The sequence below is a fragment of the Microcaecilia unicolor genome, chromosome 10, assembly GCF_901765095.1.
Source record: "Microcaecilia unicolor chromosome 10, aMicUni1.1, whole genome shotgun sequence".
NCBI lineage: Eukaryota > Metazoa > Chordata > Amphibia > Gymnophiona > Siphonopidae > Microcaecilia > Microcaecilia unicolor.
In genome coordinates, this window is record NC_044040.1 from 4,240,616 (window position 1) to 4,257,621 (window position 17,006).

Below are 17,006 nucleotides of genomic sequence, written 5' to 3' on the forward strand. Positions count from 1 at the left end.
GACTTTGGAACTGAGGAACTGAGTTCGATTCCCATTTCAGGCACAGGCAGCTCCTTGTGACTCTGGGCAAGTCACTTAACCCTCCATTGCCCCATGTAAGCCGCATTGAGCCTGCCATGAGTGGGAAAGCGCGGGGTACAAATGTAAGAAAAAAAAATCTGTGGTTGTTTTCTTTCTCTTCATATAATGGTAGGTTGTGAAAGAAGGTTTGCTAGAGCTGTGAATGTGTGAGATAGGAAAGCAGGAGAACTTGGTGAAATGTATTGGAGTATTGTGAAAAAAAAAAGTTTCTTTTTGATACTAATAAAGAATTTATATTTACTTATGGTAGTTACTTTATATGAAGAGTTATTAAATTTTAGTAACTAGAGTGAAAATTCAGGAATCTCGTTGTAGTAGATTAGTTTATATGGACCACAGTGTTTTGGGATTTTCAGCCAGAAGGGGAGAGGGTAAGCTTGCACTGCGTTTAGCAACTCACACTCATTCTGAAAAGCTGGGAAAGTCACGGAGTTTGTTTTCCTTCACATTTTGCAGCACAGCACAGGTAGGTAATAATGCAACCAGAGCTATAATTTAAGTACTTTTTAAGTAAATATTTGTTTTCCAAAATGTCTGAGGGCACACAGAGTTCAAGGAGGTTAGGAAGAGGGTGAAGGGGCCTCGCATTCAGTTTTTTAACCTGCCTGAAGTCAGCAAAGAAGGCAGCCATGACCAGCTGAAGCAGAGCTTCAGGTCTTTCACTCATAGAAGGGAAATTCATTTACAGAATGAGGGAGATTACGTTTTCAATGTATTAATGTTGGTTATGAAATGGAAAGAGAAAACAGTCAATTGTCACCCTGGAATTTAATTTAAAGACACTAACAAGCCTGCAGGGGGTCCCCATGCTATATTCTAGGACTGGCCTCCCTATCTGGTAACCTTCGGGGTGCAGTTTGTCTGCTCAGAGCCTCCATTTAATCTCCTTTGTAATTGCAGTTTGATTACTGGGGTAAAGTACTTTCTGTTCCCACTGACTCTTGTGCCGGCCTCTTCCCAAAGTGAATAATGTAAAATTAAAAGAGCTTAACATCAATTCAAGCAAGTCAAGGTCTTCAGAAATTACCCTGCAGGAGGGCTTATGAATTAGAAATGAGAGACCTAGGCAAATTTTTTTTTCTTTATCTGAGGAGAAAGAACTCCTCTCACATGGGGGGGGAGGGCGGGAGGGCTATTTCCATCAGTGCTCAGTTCAACCCTTGGAAGAATGAGTCCCAAACCTGTCCTGAGTGGCCCCAGTCACTTGGGGTTTCAGGATAGATGCAGTGAATACTCAATAGAAATTTGTGTGGAAGAAAGCAAGTGCATTCACATCTATCACAGGTGTATTCATCACGGAAAGACTGAAAACCCAACTGGCTGGAGGGTCCCCTAGGACAGATTTGGGTACTGTTACTATTGAAGAATAGCAGGCATTAACAGGGCTGACTGTGGGCCTGCTTAATCAAGCCTTTTGTTAAAGTAATTGCTTTGGTTTCTCAGAAAACACGTTTGCTATTCCTTGTGACCTTGGGCTGACATTCATATAATGCAGGTGCCTCGGAGAATCAAAGAAAGCTTTTCTAAACGTAGAAGGAAGTTGCAGCCTCAATGTCTATCTTTTAAATTGTTTAACCTGCTTCAGCACGATTCCCTCTGAACTCCTGGGAGCGGTCATGTTCTGAAGAGGCCTCTCTGCCCTAAAACGTTCAAAAATGTTTACTATTGTTTCTGTTTATTAAAAATTTAGTATGCCACTTAACATGAGTGGACCAAAGTGGTTCACAATTTTATACAATAAAAACATACGAAGACAAAGAAACACAATGATAAATAAAAAGATCTCTATAATGAGTGGAGTTGAACAGGTAGATGTGAAGCATCTGTTCACGCTTTCCAAAAATACTAGGACTAGGGGGCATGCGATGAAGCTACAATGTTGTAAATTTAAAATGAATCGGAGAAAAACTTTCTTCACTCAACGTGTAATTAAACTCTGGAATTCGTTGCCAGAGAATGTGGTAAAGGCGGTCAGCTTAGCGGAGTTTTAAAAAAATTTAGACGGCTTCCTAAAGGAAAAGTCCATAGACCGTTATCAAATGGACTCGGGGAAAATCCACTATTTCTGGGATAAGCAGTATAAAATGTTTTGTACATTTTTGGGATCTTGCCAGGTATTTGTGACCTGGATTGGCCACTGTTGGAAACAGGATGCTGGGCTCGATGGACCTTTGGTCTTTCCCAATATGGCAATACTTATGTACTATAGTAATAGGAAAGACACCAAGAGCAGTCGCATTAATCGTCAAAATGCAAGAACCTTATCCTTCGCCAAGACATCAATAAGGGCGTCTTTTACTAAGGCACGCTCTCGTTTTTAGCGTGCGCTAAAATTTTGGGCACGCTAAATGATAGAGACGCCAATTCATTCCTATGGGTGTCTCTAACGTGTAGCGCGCCCACAATTTTAGCGCACGCTAAAAACGTGAGCGCGCCTTAGGAAAAGACGCCCTAAATCTGTTTGCTATTCCCACAAGTGAAAGATAAGGCCCCATTAAAGGTTCAAATCCTGTTTCTATGTCAGTGTTTCCCAAGTCCAGTCCTGGAGTACCTGCTTTCCAGTCAGGTTTTCAGGATATCCACAATGAATATGCATGAACTTGATTTGCATGCACTGTCTCCATTATATGCAAATCTCTGGATAACTTCCTAAAAGTCCATAAGCTATTATTATGTTGGACTTGGGGGAAAAATCCACTACTTATTACTAGGATACGCAGCAGAAAATGTTTTGTACAGTTTTGAGAGTTTGCCAGGAACTACCTGGATTGGACACCATTGGAAACATTATACCAGGCTTGATGGACCTTATGTTCTTGCATAGGAGCCAGCTCTGTGGGTGCTGGAGCACCCCCCAATATTGAGCAAATTTCTTGACTGTGTCTAGTGATGGGATAACTTCCATTGAGTTTAGCACCCCCAATCATTTTGGAAAGTTGGCTCCTGTGTGTTCTTCTGTTCTCGGGAAGTTAGCTGTAAACCTTAAACTTAGTCGGTGTTAAGCAGCTTCCAAAAAAGGATGTGAAGTAATGAGAATGATGAAACGGGACAGCAGCCACTCCATCCTCTCCCAGCTGCTGAACATCACATTTTCTCTTCTGCTCAGATGTTCTCTTTTCTTTTCATTGATCAACTGTACATTTCACACTGGAAAGTACCTGCAAATTAGGTTTGTCATCCTAAGCACCAGACATATTTGGCTGAGGATGTTAAATGCTTTCAACAGAAAATCCATCAAGGTAGCAGGAAATCAAAATTAATTGGGTTTTCAGTGAACGGGGAAGTTCACGCACTGGTTTGAGGGCAGAGCACGCTTTATGTAAATGATCTGTTTTACCTCGGTTGCTCTCACTTAATAACAATTTGAGTTCAGTAAGTGATAATGAGATCATATCATGCTCCATTATCAATGGATTTTTCCAACAGGCAGTGTGGTGGAAACACTTTTGGAGGATGGGTCAGAGGACACTCACCCTGGCCTGCAAAGCCCTTGAGATGGAAAAATTACTGGAAAGCAAATGTGGGCTGGAAGCGGATAAAAAGCCAGGAAGTGTTACTCTCCTCTCTGGACTGAGGGACAGAGAAGGGAGAAAGGCAAAGAGGACTGAGGACCACTTACGTAGAAAGATAGAAAAACGAAGGGAAATAGAGAGGGTAGGACAGATTCACACAGAGACTCGCTTCAGTTTGTAATAGTCCAAACCACAGGGGTCCTGAGGAGCGCACCAGCGTGTGAACTGTCGGCAATTACTTCCATCATGCCGACGCGCTCCTCAGCACCCTTGTGGTTTGGATTATTACAAACTGAAGCTCGCTGTTAAACCTGTGTGACATAACTATTGGATTGTATGACTCCTGACACAACACCAACTCCGAAGCAGGAGTCTTACGCTTGGTGCAACATTAGTTGTGGTCGAGTGTATTTTTCTCTGTTTGAAGCATTAAAGGATGCTTTAAGAAAACAAGGTTCCTTTGACCTTATTTTGATTAATTGTTTGGTATTTTTTCCTCACTATCCTGTACATTTGGAGATCCCATATATATTCCTTCCTTCTTTTTGCTTTCTTTTTAAGGCCACCATGTTGTCACACTCTTTTGCCCCCTCCAGCCAACTCAAGGAGCAGGAGGAGAGGAGTCAACCTGCGAATTCAAACCTGTGTCTGAGATCCTCAGACATTATCATTCTAAGGTCCCTTTCCCTAGGCCATGCATATCAGCCTTTTGCTCCCTAACACATACATCTTCTTTGGATTTCTACTCCCCCAATGCATCACTCTGCACTTCTTTGCTTTAATTTTAACCGCAAAATATTAGACCTTTCTTCTCATTTTTGTAGATCACTTGCCATGTTGTCCATCCCCTCTGGGGTGTCCACTCTGTTGCAAATCTTCATGTCATCCACAAAAAGGCAAACGTTTCCTTCTAACCCTTCAGCAATGTCACTTGCAAATACATTGAGTAGAATCAGCCTCAGAATCGATCCTTGAGGCACCTCCACTATTCACCTTCCTTTCCTCTGAGTGAATTCCATTTACCACTAATCTCTGATGTTTGTCAGGCAACCACGCTCTAATCCAGTTCTCCATTTTGGATCCAAACTTCAACCCTCTTATGTTATTCGTGAGCTTCCTACGAGGAACTGTTTCAAAAGTTTTGCTGAAATCCAAGTAGACTACATCTAGTGTGTATTCTTCACCGAGTCAAAGAAATCAATCAGATTTGTTTGTCAAGGTTTTCCTTTGGTAAAACTGTGTTGCCTTGGATCTTGCAATCTGTTGGAAGTTCACTATTCTTTCCTTGAGCAGCATCTCAATTACTTGTCCAACTACCAAAGTGTAGCTTTGCACTTATTCTTTGATACCACTTTAGTGAAGAGGAACCACATCTGCTCTTCTGCAATCCTGCAGAACCTCTTTCATCTCCAAGGATCTATTAAACAAATCTTTAAGAAGACCTGCTAGAGACTCTCTTAACTCCTGTGGAGGGGCATAATCAAACGGGGCGCCCATGTTTTCCTGAGGACATCCTTGCGGGACGTCCCAGCGAAGGGGTGGCGAAACCCGTATTATGAAAACAAGATGGGCAGCCATCTTTCATTTCGATAATACTGTCGGGGATGCCCAAATCTCAACATTTAGGTCGACCTTAGGGATGGTCGTCCTTAGAGATGGTCATCCCAAGTTTTCGGCGATAATGGAAACCGAGGACGCCCATCTCAGAAACGATCAAATCCAAGCCATTTGGTCATGGGAGGAGCTAGCATTCATAGTGCACTGGTCCCCCTCACATGCCAGGACACCAACCAGGCACCCTATGGGGAACTGCAGTGGACTTCACAAATTGCTCCCAGGTGCATAGCTCCCTTACCTTGGGTGCTGAGCCCCCCAAAACCCACTCCCCACAACTGCACAACACTAGCATCGCCCTAAGGGGTGAAGGGGGCACCTAGATGTGGGTACAGTGGGTTTCTGGTGGATTTTGAAGGGCTCGCATTTACCACCACAAGTGTAACATGTAGGGGGGGGAATGGGCCTGGGTCCGCCTGCCTGAAGTGCACTGCACCCACTAAAACTGCTCCAGGGACCTGCATACTGCTGTGATGGAGCTTGGTATGATATTTGAGGCTGGCAAAAAATATTTTCAAAGTTTTTTTAGGGTAGGAGGGGATTAGTGACCACTAGGGGAGTAAGGGGAGGTCATCCCCGATTCCCTCTGGTGGTCATCTGGTCAGTTCAGGCACCTTTTTGAGGCTTGGTCGCAAGAAAAAATGGACCAAGTAAAGTCGGCCAAGTGCTCGTCAAGGACGCCCTTCTTTTTTCCATTACCGGCCGAGGACGCCTGTGTGTTAAGTACGCCCCAGTCCCGCATTCGCTATGCTTCTGACCCCCCCCCCCCCCCCCCCCATGAACTTTGGTCATCTCCGCGATGGAAAGCAGTTGAGGATGCCCAAAATCAGCTTTCGATTATGCCAATTTGGGCGACCCTGTGAGAACCAATCCCATCTTGCGAATTGTGTCGAAAGACGGGCGCCCTTCTCTTTCGAAAATAAGCCTGATAGTATCCTAGGATGGGTCTCATCCAGTCCCACAGCTTTTTCTACTTTCAGGCTTGCAAGTTGTTCATAAACATTTTCATCTGTGAATGGTGCAGTATCTTCCCAACTATCTGTGTTCGTTTTCCAGGATATTCTTCCGTAAATACCAAACAGAAGTATTTGTTTAGTATGTCTGCTTTTTCCTCATTACTCATAGGGACAGATTTCTTTATTACTAAACTGTTTTCATCATCAGATGCCCCAATTGTCACCCTTGTTGAGTTTGACATGACTATAGAAGGTGGAGAGGAAGAACAAGGCTAAGGGTCATTAGTATGGCAGTGGGAGAAATCCTCGTGCAGTACTTCTCTGGGTAAATGAAAGATTTTAATTTCCAGCAAACTCCATAAAGATTAAGCGTGCTTAGTCTTTTCTCTTTATCAAAGGTCATTAAAAAATATCTATTCTAATTTTTCTATTTAAAAAAACTTGCATATAGTTATGAATATGTTAAATATGAATATTCGTGCTATTTATACAGGTTCTTCAGAGTAGTTTCTACAAACTGAGAGACCAAAAAATCTTTATTAGAAAAGCAAATCACACATTTTACTTAGCATTGAATGTTTGATTATTTTTGCATGCTACCTTTGCTTCCTCAATTTGTGAAAACCCATCGGTCCATCCCTACTCCGAAGAACCTGGGTTGCTTTATGGCATAAGTTCTTGAGCTCCTGTTTTGTACTTGTGATTCTTCTCATATTAGTGATTTCTCATTTCACTTAATTCCAAAACCAGACCAATTGAGATTTTACTTTTGTTGAAACGGAAGTCACACACATGATGGAATGAATCAACCAGCATAAATACTGTACACTAATACAGAATCTGGGAAGTCTGTGCTAAAAGACCTTGAGGAGTATAACTGTTTTAGGGGTCCTTTTACTAAGGTGCGCTGAAAATGGCCTGCGGTAATGTAGACGCGTGTTTTGGGCGTGTGCAGAATCATTTTTCAGCACACCTGCAAAAAAGGGCTTTTTTTAAATTTTTGCCGAAAATGGACGTGCGGCAAAATGAAAATTGACACATGTCCATATTGGGTCTGAGATCTTAATGCCAGCCATTGACCTAGCGGTAAAGTCTCACATGGTAACTGGGCGGTAATGACCTATGCATGTCAACTGCCATATGGCGCACGTAGCTGACACGTGCCAGAAAATAAAAATATTTTTTGGACGCGTGTAGCAGATGTGCAGCAAAAATGAAATTACTGCAAGAGCCACGTGGTAGATGGGTGGTAACTCGGAATTGACACGCATTACGTGGCTAATTAAAAGGGCCCCTTACTTGGTACCTGGGCTAGCTTTTTACCTCTTGTGCTTTTCAGAGGTGTAACAGAACTTAGTTAAAACCTGAGTTGCCTTTTCTCGAGGTTGTGTTCAAAAGAAAGGCAGCAGGAGCATTTTTCTATCTTACATGTGAAAATTATCGATCAGGAGAAGGTCACAGTGCTAGCTCTGACTATTTCTCTATTCCCAAATACCACATAGGATGAGAGAGTGCATGACCAGCCACTGTTACTGCAGAAGCCAAATCAATATGTTGAAGAAAAAAGATGGATGATGAATTTTCAGCTTTTGATAGCCCTAGTTGTTTAGATCTGAGACATATAGAGAGACAAATGGTTTCAAAGTCCATCCTAATCTATTAAACTTTCAGACTCTTTCACTACAGTAAAATTACTCCCCAGCGAACAACAGATATTACATGTGTAACAGGAAGTGCCACTGGGAGGTCATTGTCATCCGATGTGTCAGCAGCGGTTAAACTGTCAAGAATAAATATGGAGACACATCCACTGATGTTCATCTTCTCAGGGTCGGAATCCAAGCTCTATGTTGGAATTTCACTAGATGGGGAGTTTTTATTTTGGGTGCACAGCATCCTTCTGCCTTTTGAGCGTCCAGATCAATCTTGGTTTGCCTTTATTGTGGTTCATGTGACACCAAGAGCCTTCCCTCACAGCCATTCTTAGATTGTGTTGGTGGCTTCTAGCTGAGGTTTGTAGATGAGACGACTGGGCTAGAAGACATTGGGGTTTCAAAATGGATGAAAATCTAAGTTTTTGTACCTGGGGCAATGGAGGGTCAAGTGACTTGCCCAGCATTGCAAGGAGCTGCAGTGAGAATTGAACCCAGTTCTCAGCCCACGGCACTAACCATAAGGCTGCTTCTCCTCTCCAAAGTAGGATAACAACATTTTAAACATTAATGTACAGATGGGTAAAGTTCTGCCTGTTCAGCAGTACCAGAGCTTTTAACACCCTCCCAAAATACAAGAAGTCAAGCTGCACCTCTCTGCCTGACTGACAAGGTGATCGGGAGGGAAGTTTGTCTCCCATACATACTGAGCTCAGGGAGGGTCACTGTTTTTGGCGTCAGTTCCCAGCCATTGAACCAGGATACTGTTCGGGGACCAGGCTTGGCTCTTACCTCACCAAGGTCCATCAGATAGAAAGCCCCTGCTCACCCAGGGAACCTGGAGAATGGAGACAAAGAGAAAGCATTCGCCAGGGTGAGCTCTACAGCAGACTAAACATTTATTTTATTTTTATGTTATATCACAGTTATATACCATCCTATCTCAAACTCTAGGTGGTTTACAAAATATTGCATCCATAATTATCTAAACAGAAAATACATTACATGATCTAGACATAAAATACATCACATAAAATCCTTCTCCTAACCCCAGAAATCCAGTACCCTCAGTCAATCCCCTTCCAAATCAAAAGCATTGCTAAATAAGAAAGGGATCTAGGTGTCGTAAGAAAGGGATCTAGGTGTCGTTGTTGATGATACGTTGAAACCTTCTGCTCAGTGTGCTGCTACGGCTTAGAAAGCAAATAGAATGTTAGGTATTATTAGGAAAGGAATGGAAAATAAAAATGAGGATGTTATAATGCCTTTGTATCGCTCTATGGTGCGACCGCACCTCAAATATTGTGTTCAATTCTGGTCACCGCATCTCAAAAAAGATATAGTGGAATTAGAAAAGGTGCAGAAAAGGGCGACAAAAATGATAAAGGGGATGGGACGACTTCCCTATGAGGAAAGGCTAAAGCGGCTAGGGCTCTTCAGCTTGGAGAAAAGGCGGCTGAGGGGAGATATGATAGAGGTCTATCAAATAATGAGTGGAGTTGAACGGGTAGATGTGAAGCGTCTGTTCACGCTTTCCAAAAATACTAGGACTAGGGGGCATGCGACGAAGCTACAATGTAGTAAATTTAAAACGAATTGAAGAAAATGTTTCTTCACTCAACGTGTAATTAAACTCTGGAATTCGTTGCCAGAGAATGTGGTAAAGGCAGTTAGCTTAGCGGAGTTTTAAAAAGGTTTGTTGCATTTGTAGCCCACATTTTCCCACCTATTTGCAGGCTCAATGTGGCTTACATAGTACCGTAGAGGCGTTCGCCATCTCCGGTAGAGAAACAAATACAAAGAGTTGTTGTGGTCGAATAAGGTTCATGTGTTATAGACACATTGGGGAATCGTATAGAGGAAGAGGTATACAATGTCTATTACAAGCTTTGGTTTCGTTGTGTTGCAGGGTTTAGGAATTTAAGGTGGGTCGATAGGGTATGCCTTTTCGAACAGGTTGGTTTTTAATGATTTCCGGAAGTTTAAGTGGTTGTACGTTGTTTTCACGGCTTTTGGGAGTGCGTTCCACAGTTGTGTGCTTGGATCTGCATGCGCCCAAAACCCGCATCTACACTACCACAGGCCATTCATTTTTCAGCACGCCTTTGTAAAAGGACCCCCCTAGTGAGATAAAAAGGATTACCAATTATCTAATATTTTGCAAATTTTTCAAGTCGTTCCTTTTTAAGAAATTCTGAATTTGTTAGACAAGGAACTAAACAGCAACTGTTATGGTATCTTTACTTGTTTGCTCATTTCAAAATCTCACTGTGAATGTTTTCTTCATACTTGTAAAAATATTTTGTATGCATTTCTAGCCTTAATTATTGTAAGCCACATAGAACTGAATAATTAACGTTTGGATTATGTAAGATGCAAGCACCAATAAATAAATAAATAAATAGCATACACAAATATTTGTTTGAATTTCCAGATTTGTAAAGTACAGGAATTTCTTCTTTTAGCCAACGTACCTGCCCTTTTTTTCATGAACAAGCTAATCAAGGCCACTGGTAAAATAGGGCATCTCATTTCATACCTATATCACAGCAGCACTGCCTTCATACGACTGTTTTCATATATTATATGCTGTCAGTTATTGTGTTCCAATTAAAGTTTATTTTGCCCTGGGACAGCTGTTGGGTACAGGCTTGATTTATCTCTATGTTTCTGAACGTTTACAGGGAGAAAACTATTCAATAGAGGTCTGCAGCTAGAAAATGCTTGTTTTGTTTCACTTTAGCAAGCGCTATTCACGCTGTTTTCTACTAGTGGAAGAAACTAAATAAAATATGTATTAGGGATTTTGATTCCTGTGTACACAAGTACATAAGTAGTTGCTGTATTAGGACAGACCAAAGGTCTATCAAGTCCAGTATCCTGTTTTCAACCGTGGCCAATCAAAGTCACAAGTATCTGTCAGGATCCCAGAACAGTAAAATAGATTTCATAAACTTATCACAGGAATAAGCAGCAGATTTTCTCCAAGTCCACCATAATAACAATTGATGGACTTTTCTTCCAGGAACTTGTCAAAAAAAAAAAAAAATTTTAACCCTGCTCCACTAACGGCTTTTATTCGAAAGCATTCAAAAAAATGTGCTGAAACTAAAATGCTTTCTATTCTTGTTTTCACAGCTCCATTCAGCCCTCCCAATTTTGCAGACAGTGTGGTCAAGTTCGACACCTATGGGGATGGACTCGGACGGTACAATGTGTTCAATTTCCAGTACAAAGGAGGTCGGCATTCTTACATCAGAGTCGGTCAGTGGGCAGAAACCCTGTCGCTGGACATGGATTTGATTCACTGGTCCAGAAACTCAATCCCCACCTCCCAGTGCAGTGATCCATGTGCTCCGAATGAAATGAAGATTATACAGCCCGGAGACGTTTGCTGTTGGAACTGCATTCCCTGCCAGCATTATGAATACCTATCCGATGAGTTCACCTGCCTTGACTGTGGACTTGGACGGTGGCCAACTTCAGACCTGATGGGCTGTTTTGATCTTCCTGAAGACTACGTCAAGTGGGAAGATGCCTGGGCGATAGGCCCCGTCACTATCGCATGCCTTGGCTTTGTTTGCACCTGCATGGTCGCAGCTGTCTTTATCAAGCACAACAACACACCACTGGTGAAAGCTTCAGGCCGAGAGCTGTGCTACATCTTACTGTTTGGAGTCTTCATGTGTTACTGTATGACCTTCTTTTTCATAGCCAAGCCTTCTCCTGTCATTTGCACGCTACGGCGCCTAGGCCTGGGAAGTTCTTTTGTAGTTTGCTACTCGGCCCTTCTGACAAAGACGAACCGCATAGCCCGAATATTCAGTGGTGTCAAAGAAGGTGCTCAGAGGCCCAAATTCATCAGCCCAAGCTCTCAGGTTGTCATATGCCTCAGCCTGATCTCGGTACAGATTGTAATTGTGTTTGTCTGGCTCATGCTGGAATCCCCTGGCACCAGAAGGTACACAATTCCTGAAAAACGGGAAACTGTTATATTAAAATGCAATGTCAAAGATTCCAGTATGTTAATCTCTTTAACATATGACGTGGTCCTTGTAATTTTATGCACAGTGTATGCCTTCAAAACGAGGAAGTGCCCAGAGAATTTCAACGAGGCCAAATTCATCGGTTTTACAATGTATACGACGTGCATTATCTGGCTCGCCTTCCTCCCTATATTTTATGTGACCTCTAGTGATTACAGAGTAAGTCTTTCTTTACATTGTACACATATGTCTCAGAGTTATTTGACTTTAATATTAATGAACGCCTGTTTGTCTTTCCCCAAAGAACCTATCAGAAGATTTTCATAGCACAGATCTCCAAATGGTGTTTGAGAACCACCGATGTAGCTATTTAGAACTGTAAATTACGATAATCTATGACAAAGAAGTTGTACGTGGTAGGTGGAGAAACTGGTTTGGATCCTTCAGAACAAGGAACTCCAAACCACAGTGTGGTTCTTTGTGACCGGCTTGGCTCAACTCCGACCTTCACTTTCATTGCAAAAAAAGATATTCTCGGTTTCTAAAATATTTTATCAGGTTTACAAGTGGCCTATATCTGAACTGGAACCAAAAGACTAGGAAGAACGGGATCTAAGGTTAGCAGCTGATTCCTGTTACCTGCGTGTATTCCCTTACATCTATCTTTGCACTTGTAGTTCATAAATACAATGAAGAGAAAACACAAAAATGGATTTCGGATCCAGTTGCTAACCTTTGTTATTGCATTTCTATCCATAGTTTGGAAACTTGAAAATCTATTCATATGTGTAAATATTCATACTTATGAAAATTTAAATATATATGTTAATAATGATGTATATGTTCAGCTAGTTAGAGCTATGGGCATTAATATACGAAGATGGCATATTTTCCTATACAATGTTAACTAAAAGGTCCAAAGTTTATGTAGACAACGCTTCTAAAAGTTTATTGTCCAACAACCAAGACTCGACATGGCCATGTTTCAGCCTATCTCGCCTGCCTCAGGAGTCTCCAAAGGTTGTCTGTGCGACCCCAAATTATCACCTTTGTGCAACACAATGGAAAATGCTAAAATTCACTTCCCATCATCAACAGCAAATGATCTGTTGTAGGCCAAAAAGTGGCCACGTTGAGTCTTAGTTGTTGGACAGTAAGCTTTTAGAACCTCGCTGTTTCCTGTGTGTCTTCACGTCTGCAAAGGCTTTGGTTCTTCTTTGTTTACGTTGGCCCAAGTTTATGTACCCATGTCTTCCACAGATTGGTTCCAGGTCTGACATAAATATTTATGCTCTATCCAAAAGACTATCAAATCGAGAACAATGCAGCTGAAAAATAACAAGAAATTTGATTTCCGTGCCAGGTTCACTGTTTCCTAGGAATGTGTTTTATTTTGATATGAGCAGTTAAACTATAATGTAGCAAAGATGTCAGTTTCTTCATCGGTGCCATCAAGTTCCAACTGTAGATTTAAATAGTCCATAAAGAATATGAGCAACCAAAGGGCAGCTGTGTAACAGTGGCCTGTACTGTGGTACTTAGGTGCCTACTTTCCTTTAGAGAATACTAATGTAAACAGGTTAGATACGTGTGTGTGGCTTAGCTATGAGCACTTGCTATGGAGCTGGGGTAGGCGTTTGCACCAAGTTCACTAGATCATTTCTGCTCATAAATATGCACCCCGTCACGCTCCAACCAGATTCCTCCCATCTGTGTGCCCATCTTTAATCTTCCCGCCATCCCATTTAGATACCTTGTTATAGAATAACGCTTAGCCAGACCTGTGACATTTACATGCATATATGCCAATATCCTGGTCATTTATTCGTGTACTTGGCCAACTTTGTGGAATTACCCCCTAATGTCCAATTCAATTCAAGCACTAAAGTCGTAAGAGTCAGGAGAAGCTATTGACTCCGATTCTGTATCACAAAACATATCTAACCCACAGATTTATAAGTGCTCTCCAGCAGTGTCCAATCCAATTCTTGAGCCAGCCCTGCAAACTTCATCCTAGATCAGAATTGTTACAAAAGGTGGAGCCCAATCCCACACATGGATTCTATTGGATGCAAAAGTCAACAGCAATAGATGCTCTTCTCCATCACAACCTCCAGAGCTCTGAAGCGTGATCCTTCCAGCGAGATTATTATCATTTCTTGGCTTTGCCAATAGCACAGCAAGTCTCCCTTTCTTAGCCAACTGGTTCCAGTTCCAATTCCAGTCTGGATCCAGGATAATATCTAGTGTTGGAGAGAAGAACTATGGTCAGACCAGGCTGTTGTCTCACCCCACAAAACACTCGTTCATAAAATTCTTTCTCCCACAAGGGTCCCTAAACTCCCCCTTCTGGTAGTGGAGGAATGTTCTGGGTCTCAACACGTCCACAGCTTCTGGAAGATTATAAGAGAAACAGGAAACACTCTAGCTATTCCCGCGATAGGGACCCATTTACATTTTAGAAAAAGCTTTAATTCTATGTTCCGCATTAGTTACACACTGTTATTTTATTCACTGTTTCATGTCTAATTAATTCAGTGGTACTTGAGTACTAATGACTGAGACATTTGTTGAACTGCTTCCCTAACAGTAATCACAGACTAGAATATTGTACACTCACACATGCAAATACACACACACACATATGCCAATAACTTAAACTCTAAATTAAAGATGAAAGGGAAAGATATCTTAATTCAATTCCAAAAACACCAGGGGAAGAGAGTGAAGCAAGTACATTTGTAATTAGTCATGGGAGGGAGAGTTGCTTGTTGTGTAGCTTGGAAAGCAGGGATGCTGGGAATGCACAGGAGCTGCAAACCATTCCCATAAGTAAATGCATCACCCAAACATTTCTTGAAACAGAAGGCTCATGTCACCCACATACATCAATATAAGAGGAGCTAATGATGTGAACAATTGTTTCAGATGTAGGGTAAGTGAAGCCTTTGGAAATAACACAATGCATGAGTTCCCAGGTAGGCTGTGAAAGCTCCTGACTTAGACCCCAGTTTTACTAAGGCGCGTTCACGTTTTTAGCGCACACTAAAATTGGGCTAACGCTAAACATTAGAGATGCCCATAGGAATGCATTGGCGTCTCTAACATTTAGCGAGCGCTAAAAACGTGAGTGTACCTTAGTAAAAGACCCCCTTAGATTTTTTTTTTTAAGTTGAGTGATTTATTTATTTACTTGCCTTGATTTTTATTCTGCCTTACATAAGTCTCAGGGCAGGTTACAAAATAATATTAAACCATGTAATCAAGACAACCATCCTGCTTATTTTCGAAGGAGATGACCGGCCATCTTCCGACACAAATCGGGAGATGGCCGGCCATCTCCTAAACCCGGCCAAATCGGTATAATCGAAAGCTGATTTTGGCCGGCTTCAACTGCTTTCCGTCACTCTTCTCTGTACCTTTTCTAATTCCACCATATCTTTTTTGAGATGTGGTGACCAAAATTGAACACAGTATTCAAGGAGCGATACAAAGGCATTATAACATCCTCATTTTTATTTTCCATTCCTTTCTTAATAAATACCTAACATTCTATTTGCTTTCTTAGCTGCCGCCACAGAATGAACAGAGGATTTAGACGTATCATCAATGATGACGCCTAGATCCCTTTCCTGGTTGGTGACTCCTAATGTGGAACTTTGCATCACGTAGCTATAGTTCGGGTTCCTTTTTCCCACATGCATCACTTTGCACTTGTAAACTCATCAACTAAATAGATCTCTATTCAAATAACATCATATTTAGATTCTACTCTAATTTTTGATAGATTCTACTCACTTTGCACTTGCTCACATTAAATGTCATCTGCCATTTAGACGCCCAGTCTCCTAGTCTTGCAAGGTCCTCTTGCAATTTTTCACAACCTTCTTGTGATTTAACAACTTTGAATAACTTTGTGTCATCAGCAAATTTAATTACCTCACTAGTTACTCCCATATCTAGATCATTTATAAATATGTTAAAAAGCAGTGGTCTTAGAACTAATTGTAGAACGGGGTTCCTGCGTTGCTGCTGTCTCCAATGCCAACTGGAAAATGGTGTGGGGTCTTCTCTTAGCATTTAAATTTTCTTTCTGCATACCGCTCCTCCTCCATCTTTGATTGGCTCTTTCTCCTTTGCGTACGTCCTGTCTAGCTGTTGCCCCACCTATCTATCTTCCCCTTGTTCCTTCCCTCCCATTTTTCCTTCCGTCTGTTCCCTCCCTCCCTCTATCTTTCTGGCTTCTATCGCAGACCCCCCCCCCACCCTTTTATGAAGGCCTTAGCTAAAATCTTGGCCTACTTTTTTGTAGAATTGCCTTTAATAGTCTCAAAAAAATCTATGACGTGATTAATAAATAGATATTTTTCACACACCTACAAAAGGAAACGTTAGAAAGAAATCACTTCCTTTCTGTCAGTCACAAGTTTTCACAAATAAATTTTGTTGCATTGTTCGTCGCATTGTTACAGGTCTCCCATAGCAATTCTACCTTTGCAAGAGAAGAGAGTGATCTGGGTATTTTTGGACCCTCTGTCTCTGAGTCATGTTTCTAAAAATTTTCTATAACAGATGCCTGACGACTGTGATATATATACACGCACAGCCAAGACTTAAGGATTTTCTTCTAGATTACTTTTGGCAAACAAAAATAAAGAAAAAAAATAATAATAATCCAGCTTATTAACCCTCCTACCTACCCCCTGCCTTGGATCACAATTCTCAACAGGCCAAAATCTTGACCAATATACAAAAAATGCTAAGCCTTGCTTGTAATCAGATTTTATGGAAATTATTTTGTTGCTGGACTAACTACTTGACCTGAGAAACTGTGAAAACTAGAGATTTGTGAAAACGTCTAGGGACAGCGATGTGTCAATGTGTTGCCAAGACTGAGAAAAAGTGAGGCAACAGAAAACGAGAATTCCAGAGGTCTAGTGCAAAACCCTTTATTCTGTCATAAAGTCCAATTGTCTAATGTAGAATAGACTCGACACGACTGTGTTTCGGCATATGTGCCTGTGTCAGGAGTCGAAAAACCTTTCAAAAGATAAGAATGAATTCAACGTATACACAAGTGAGCATAAATATAAAACAAGCATAATGGAAACTGTCATGGAATGCATAGTACCCACCTGGGGTTAAAACTGTGGCCACCTGGAGGGTCTGTCCCCAGCACTGCTCAGGCCCACCTGCACCTGGGCA

At 41.6% G+C, this 17,006-nt stretch overlaps 1 protein-coding gene across 1 annotated transcript in view; it reads left to right on the forward strand.

Annotated features, from left to right (window-relative positions):
• The window catches only part of GRM3 (glutamate metabotropic receptor 3), a 73,915-nt gene that overhangs the window by 43,857 nt on the left and 13,052 nt on the right, over positions 1-17,006 (forward strand). Inside the window, exon 3 of the mRNA XM_030216413.1 lies at positions 10,954-12,020. Coding sequence (XP_030072273.1) covers positions 10,954-12,020 — 1,067 coding nt within the window. The remainder of the gene's footprint in view (positions 1-10,953; positions 12,021-17,006) is intronic.